A 7623-nucleotide genomic window follows, 5' to 3' on the forward strand; every position below is an offset into this window, starting at 1 on the left:
TTTCCTCCTCCATCTTTTTCCCCCCCTTCCTCCCCTTCTGCTCTCCTCCTCCTTCTCCTCCTCCTCCTCCTCCTCCTCCTCCTCCTCCTCCTCCTCCTCCTCCTCCTCTCCCAACCTCTTCCCCTCACCTTCTGGATGCCCAGACAAGGGAGTCACTTGTCCCACACCACCACTTTGACTGTCAACACCAACCCCAACATCAGCATCAAGTCGGAGCCCGTCTCGCCCAACCGGGAGAGGAACACTGCCACCCCGCTCAGCACCTTCCCCCACCAGCCCCGGCACGAGCCCACCGGCCGCTCGCCCGTCGACAGCCTCAGCAGCAACACCAGCTCCTACGAAGGCAGCAGTGAGCGGGACGATCCCGCCCGCCCCGATTTCGGCTCATCCCTGGGCCTCCTGCGACCCACCAGCGAGCCCGAGGGGGAGAGCCCCTCCGTAAAGCGCATGCGGTTGGATACCTGGGTCACATAACGGGTCCCCGCCGTCCCTGGGAGCGCCGCCGGCTCCAGCAGGGCCACGGGGAGGGGGCGGGAGGGGCGGGGGGGGCACAGGGGCGAAACGGGTGATGGGGATGGGCTGGGGTGGGGGGAAATAATCATAAACTGCCTGAGAAATAGCTTTAGGATTTTGTAGGCATTCATTCTAGCGCAGCAGGCGACGCACGCAGTACATACGGCGCTCCTCAGCCGCGGGCTCGGGAACGGCCAGGTGTGTGGGATTGGGGGGCTGGAATGGAATATCCGTGTCCTCACCAGAAACAGCAGCCCCTGGCGATGCTCCCCCGCAGGCGGGCGGGCCGGGCACTTGGTGCCCACTGGCTGGCGAGACCCCCTGGGAAGTGGGACCGTATCCCTAAGGCAGAGCGCCTGCGGCAGGATGGGCTCTGGGGGGAGACGGGGCACAGAGCACCCCCAAAATGCACCTTCCTGGCCGTTCCCGGGTGTTCCTGGGTCCATGTGCAGGGAGGGGCAGTTCAGGCATGATCCAGCTCTCCAGAAGCTTAAAGGGCTTTGGTAGGCACAGGTTTTCTTCCAAAAAGGTTTTCCGTCACCAATTTTCCTAAACCAGCTGGGAAGGGAGGCAGAGGGTGGCTCGGAGAGCCCGGCTTCGATACGAAACAGGGAGCAGCCACATCCAGAGCCTGCTTGAGGCTCCTGGATCCTGGAAAGCTGCATCAGGGGAGTAAGAGGCAGACTTTTAAGGCTTAATCCCGTTTGCATGAGAAGTAGATGCAGACAGCACCCTTCCTACCAGAGCAGGGAACTGCACTGTTTCTGACCAGGGTCATTGGAACACCGGGGTTCCCATTCCGCAGGAATGCTTCGCCTCCACGTGGCACAGCAGGTGTGTGGAGAGGGGATGCATTAGCGCTGGTTTTCAGAGCATATTGTGGATTTTAGCAACCAACATCCATAAAAGCATTTTAAAAATGCATTCCCATTCCACATGTGCCAAAGCTTTAAATCAGGAAAACGAGAAGAAATGATTTTTTTTACTGAAGGATGCAACTGAAGTAATGATCCTAATGAGATTTTGCCTGAAGGTTTCTAGGCCTCAAAAGGCAATGGTGAGCTGTGTGGAAAATCTGCTTGAGCCTTGAGCAGTGATTTAGTGGAAGGAAAAAGGAAAAAAACCAAGGAATTTCCTCATGTTGCCACTTGTTCTGGCAGTTTCCCAGGGATGGGTGTCAGCACCCTGATCCCAAAATGCATCAGCCTGCTCATGGTTGGAGGGTTTGGAGGAGAAGGGACCATTCCTGGCTGGCACAGCCATTAGGGATGGGCTTTCTCCCTGCAGGCGCTCTCCTCAGGGATGCCGGTCCCCTGTCCCCCTCCCAGCCTGCTGCCCCGTCACCCTGTGCAGGGACACCCCAGCCCCACTCACCCCTGGGCTCGCAGTCCCAAACTGGCACAAAACCTGCCCGGATGCCACCTTTGCCAGGCTTTGGCAGCTGGAGCCTGGCTGGCCTTGGGGGGCCGTGGAGGAGCTGGGAGCTGCCTTGGGTTCAGCTCTGCCCTGAGCCAGAGGAAAGGGAGAGGAGCTGAGTCACGGTGGGATTTATCCCCCTCCTGGATCCCTCTGCCAGGTGTCAGCAGCCAGCTCAGCCTTGGAATGAGGCGGATGGCATAAAAACGTCCCGGGATGAGGGCAAACCAGAAGCAAATGTATGGGGTTTTATAAACTTTTCCAAACCAAGTTTCTAATTGGAAAAACAAGACTGATGATTATTGTGAAATGAGCAGGGTCGGCCTAGAGGGAGTGGTTGGAGGAGGAGAGGAAATCCTTCAAAATTGGGTGAAAATTAGTGGCTGTTGGTGTGTGGAGGCCCGGCGGAGGGATCAGGGTGCTGGGTGCTCAGCGGTGCCGGTGTTCTGGGTACCCGCTCCTCACCAACATCCTGCTTGTGGATCAAGGCATGGAGACACTTGCCAGATAAAATCCCCCCCTCCAAACCTCAAAATACCAAATTGCTGCCGCAGAGGCTTTCCCAAATGATGGTTTTACTCTTTTTCAATGATAAGATTTGGAATTCCCTCTCCTGCTCCCATGCTCCAGAAAGGCCTTGGGTAGGCAAGAGGAGCCCCGTGGTGGTGGGGAAACCCTGGCAGGTTTTGTGCAGTTAAATCCCCCCCTGTCTCCCCTCCCCGAGCCAAACCACGCGGGTGCCACCGTGTGCCAGGGACACGCTCGGGTCTCACCTCCAGAACGCCGGCACGGCATCGGCGGCAGAAGCGGATCTCCTTCCCTCCATCTCTTTGTCCTGTGGGAAGCGGGAGAGATGCTGCGGACCGTGGTCTTCCTCGCCCATGCTGACGCCCTGACCTGGCGATGCCGGACGTACCGGACGCGCACCTGAGCTCTTTGCACGGCCTTGCTTTGGAAATTAGGCGGGATAACGACGTCTCATCGCTCTCGTTTTGTATTTTATTTTTTTTTTCTTCGCAAAAAGAAACTCAACCCAACGAGCCGGGGTCTGCCCCACTGGGAGCGGTGCGGCGGGAGGGCCCAGCAGAGCGGCTTGCTCCAGACACCCCGGCGAGGAGGCGGCAGCAGAGACCCCCCGGCACTCGACGCCGTCGGTGCAGAGCAACCCTGAGGGGGGGGAAAAACCAAAAAAACATTTTTGCTCATTGACTTCATGCCCTGACTCCCAAGTTCACACTTCTGCCTGGAAGCTGAGAGCCTGGAAAACACAAAATCCAAGACACAAACGCTCTGGGTTACGTAGGTTTAGATCTGCCTGGCGGGGAAGGCGCCAGTGCTTGGGCGCCGTTCCGGGCTGGGCCGAGCGGATCTGCAGCAGCGCGGCCGCGGGACTCGACGATCCCTGGGCTGGTGCCACGGGCAAGTACGGCTCGTGGGGAGGCGGGGATGCCCTGGGTCAGACACGGCGTTGGCTTCACGTCGCAGTGGAAGGGGTTTGGGGGCTGTTTGTCGGGGTCTTTATTTTGTTGGGGGCTTGGGGTTATTTTATTATTATATTCTATTTTTTTTTGTCCAGGTCATTATCCTTTATTTCCCCCCAGACTGTAGTATCTGGTAAACTCCTCCTAATTTTCAAAAGACAACGAGAAGAATGACAATCTAAGAAACCAACACCCTCCTTTGTGCTTCTATAAATATGTTCTGATCTAATTTTATTTCTCGTGCTCATCTGTACTGTTGACAGTTACAATTGTGTATAATTTTTTTTTTAATTTGGAATTTTTGCGTTGTATAGGGTTTAGTTTTAAAATATATATATATTTTCCATTTTTTAAAAAGGGGTGTTGCAAAAAAAAATTGCACGATTTAAACGACGATAGTTAAAATGCTGCAGTTTTTAGAGATGTGGAAGCAAAATGGAGCTTATTTATTCTCAAAGGCTATAAAGGTGTAAAATGCATGAAGAAAAAAAAAAAACATTTACAAAAAAAAAAAAAGACAAAAAAAGTGTAACCTGAACAAAGTGTAGCGTTAAAGATTTTAAAGGATGACAACAACAAGAAAAAAAGAAAAAACCAACAAAAAAACAGCTAATATATTGTGTTTGGGCTAGTTTGCTTTTGTTTTTAATTGTTCCTTTTTTGGAGAATGAAATACATTTGTGTATATTTTCATATAAGAAGTATGCACTGAGATGTTTCCAAACTGATATATTCCTTTCTAAGCGTGTGGTTACTTACCAAAGTCTGTTTCTGATCTTTACCTTCTAAACTCTCTGTGGATCCTCCAGCCCTCACCGGACGCCGCGGCCGCCACAGGTAAGCCGGGGTGGGGGCAGCGGCCTCGCCCCCTGCCCTGCCCTGCCCGCGGGGTGCCCAGCGCCGGGCCGAGCTGCGGGGCTGGCAGCTGCCGGCGTTGTGGGGGCTGTGACCCCCGTCCCGGGAAGGCTGGTCTTTCCCAGGGCTCGGCAGAGCTGTTTTTGGGGTGTTGGTGCCGGCGGCGGGGGCCGGGGCTGGTGTGGGGTGGTGCCGGGCAGCAGCGCTGTGGGGCAGAGGCGGAGGGAGCGTTCTCGGGGTGGCCGAGGCGCGGGGCGGGGACGAGGAGGATGGAAGGGAGGTCACAGGGTGTGGCTCAGGTGACGCTGCTGCCGGCAGCTGTAGGAGCAAGGATGGGGTGGGAAGTCACCTGCCCACCCCTGGAGGAGATTTGGGGACGGAGCAGGACCCTAAATGATGGTTAGGACCTAAAATACTGGGAAGAGCTGCTGGGGCGCAGTGAGGATGGTGATGGATCGATGGGGGTGGTCCCACCCGCTCCGGGGGCTGTGGAGGTGATCAGCTGGGATCAGGTGATCAGCGAGGGGACAGGGTGACCCCCTGCTCAGGGGGTTGTTTTGGGGGGTAGCAGAGAGCCTGGCTGTGCTGGATGTTTGGATGAGGGGGTTGGTGCTGGGGGGAGTCCAGCAGTGGGCTGTGGTTGTGTGAGGGGCACCCTGTGCCTCCACGGGGGTTGTGCTTGTGGCAGGGAGTCCCTCGGGGTCCCTTGGGGAAGGGGTTTGTTGCTGTCGTGTGTTTGAGGCCGCTGCCAGGCTTGGGGTCTGAGGGCAATGGAAGTGTTTAATCCAGAGCTGGTGGCAACGGGCCACGTGTGGGCCCAGGGGAAAGTGGGGCGAAGAGGAAGAACATGTTTTCTTTTCCTTCCCCCTTTTTCACTTCCCTCTTCCTCCCCAGAATAATCTCAGCAAACCAAGGGAAAAGCAGATTTACAAAAAGCCCCACCTTTTCCTTGAAAATCCCACCTCCTGCACTTTCTTCTCCCCTTGTGTTGCTTGGTTGGGGGATTCCCCCCAACTCTTCAGGTGCAAATCGGGAAGTTTGTCACCAGTTCTGGGGAAAAGGCTGTGAGCTGCTGCTGCCGGCCCAGAGCTCGGCTGAGGGTGAGGGGCACTTGGTGCTCTGGGGGTCCCCTCCACCCTCTTGGGGAGAGCATCCATCAGGTGGGGCAGGAGCCTCTTCCCAGCCACACCTTAGCTGTGCCGTCCTGGGTGCCACATCCTGCCTCCCATCCCTCCAGCTGAGGGCACAATTTGGAGATTGTTTTGGGGATTTTCACCTCCCAAAGTGGCAAAAACTCATCCCCATCCACCTCTCCCTGGGCTGTGGGAGAGTCTCTAACTGGGCTTCAGCCGAAGGTTTGCTCTGGTTTCCCTTACCCATGTTCATCCTTTTATTCCACTTTCCCCTCTCACTTCACTTTTGTTTCTTTTCCTCTCTGTTTTTTCTCTTTTCCTTTTTCTGTTTCTTTTCCACAAAAAAACCCAGCCAGACCCATAAACCAAGTATTACATTTTCACTACCTCCATCCATCACCCTTCCTTGTCCAATGCAGGAAGCCATGCTCGGGATCTAAGAGGGCCTTCCCCCCTTTATTTTTCCCTTTCCCCTGGTGATTTTATCTCCCTTCTGTCCCTCTGCCCCTCCTCTCTCTGGTCTCTCACCTGTAGTATTTTACCTGGCTACTGTAACTGTAAATAGCAAGTTTCAATCTGTTAGCAATGGTAACAGTACAGAAAACTGGTTTGGGGTTTTTTTTGTTGTATTGATATGAAATGAGATTATATTTTTGTCAGAGTATATTGTAATAATACTGACTTTGGACATGGCCGAGTTGTACAGTGATTTCTTGTTTAACCCTCTTGGCTCTTCCCGTGCACCCCCTCCCCGGGCCTCCCTGCTCCCCAAGTTTCCATGTCCCAGACCCGGACCCTGCCAGGCTCCTGGACAGGAGCAGCCACTTGGCAATGGCTTCGTACCAGGGCCGCTTTTCCACAGGGTTCCCAACACGCCGGCGTGTCCCCCGTGGGTCCGGAGGGGCCAGCGACACCCAGGAGTGTCTTCTAGTGAGCCTTGCAAATAGGGAGGTCCCTGGTGTGCAGGGATGCTCTGGATCTCAGCTGCGCTCAGGCCAGGAATCGGGGACCTTGGAGCAGTGGACAGGGTCGTTCCCACTCCCCTCTTCTCCCCAGCGAGTGGAAACCCCAGTTACTTTCCAGTTTCTTCCTCCCGAGCTCCGTTCTCTGGAGCGATGCCTGTTTGGAGTGTGCTTTCCTTAAGCCAGAAGAGGGTGGTGTGACTCAGGCTGCGCCAGGATCGTCTCCTGACAGGCTGGGATGGTTTTCCGGGAATTGAGGATTTTACAATATCCCCAGCCCCATCGTCACTGGGTGGGGATGGGCGGCTGCTGTCCCCCCCCAGCCCCGCATCCACCACGGGGACCCCCCAGCATTGTGCTGGGGGACAGTGAGGGATTTCTTCTCTTCAGATGGGTTCTCAGAGCGAGATTTTCGTGCTGGTGCCACTGAGATGTAGAGACTGGCCCAGCTCCTCACTCTCTGGGCGTGAACCCCCCCAGAGCCGCAGGAACATCCTTTCCCAGGGAAACGCGCTCTCCTGAGACCGTGCTGGGATGCCCCCGTGGGCTCCTGGCCTCTGCAAGGCCGAGGGGTGAAGCAGCCCAGCTTGGGCCGTGACTCCCCTCCTCCCCACGGCTCTTTCCGAGCATTTGCAGGCGAGTAGGATGCTGAAGAGGTGGGGAGCATCGTGGTCGTGCTGCTGCTCCCGCTTCCTGTCCCCCATGGCCTCTGGGTCGGGTCCTCGTTGTCTCCCATCCCCTCTGCTCCCCTGGTTCCCCGTAGCTCAGTTAAGCAGGTAGGTGTTAGCAAACTCTGGGGTGTCTGCAAAAACCTTTGTAAAATAGAATAGACCCTTTAAATGATGCACTAAAAGAAAAAAAAATCATAAAATGCCCCCCGTCAGCTTCTCTGTGTGATGGTTCGTTGGATGTCCCCGCTCAGCCCGTCTGTACCGGCACAGGCAGCTCTGCATCCTCCCCCCAGGGTGCTGCACAGGTAGAAACAAAACAGGACGTGCACTTCCCCCGAGGAGTTTTATTTATTGTTTTGAGAAGCAATTTAAAAGGAAAAAAAAAAAAAAAAGAGAAACTGTATCTATAATATATATATATATATATTTTTAACCTCTTTTTTTTCCTGATGCTCCTCCACCCGTGTGTGTGGGTGCGTGTGTGTGTGGGTGTGTGCGAGTCAAGGGATTCGGCGCCCATGGGTGGCAGGTCGGGGCAGCCGTGGGGCAGCCACGCCCGTCCCGCAGCCGGGCACAGGGCCCAGGGCGTTTC

General features: G+C 55.3%; 1 protein-coding gene across 10 annotated transcripts in view; it reads left to right on the forward strand.

Moving 5' to 3' along the window:
• The window catches only part of MEF2D (myocyte enhancer factor 2D), a 100841-nt gene extending 93418 nt beyond the window's left edge, over positions 1–7423 (forward strand). For all 10 annotated transcript variants that reach the window (XM_032093717.1, XM_032093709.1, XM_032093719.1 and 7 more), the window contains one exon: positions 144–7423. In XM_032093717.1, coding sequence (XP_031949608.1) covers positions 144–474 — 331 coding nt within the window. In that variant the 3' untranslated portion in view covers positions 475–7423. The remainder of the gene's footprint in view (positions 1–143) is intronic.
• Positions 7424–7623: the final 200 nt, after the last annotated feature.

The sequence above is a fragment of the Corvus moneduloides genome, chromosome 29, assembly GCF_009650955.1.
Source record: "Corvus moneduloides isolate bCorMon1 chromosome 29, bCorMon1.pri, whole genome shotgun sequence".
Classification (NCBI taxonomy): Eukaryota; Metazoa; Chordata; class Aves; order Passeriformes; family Corvidae; genus Corvus; species Corvus moneduloides.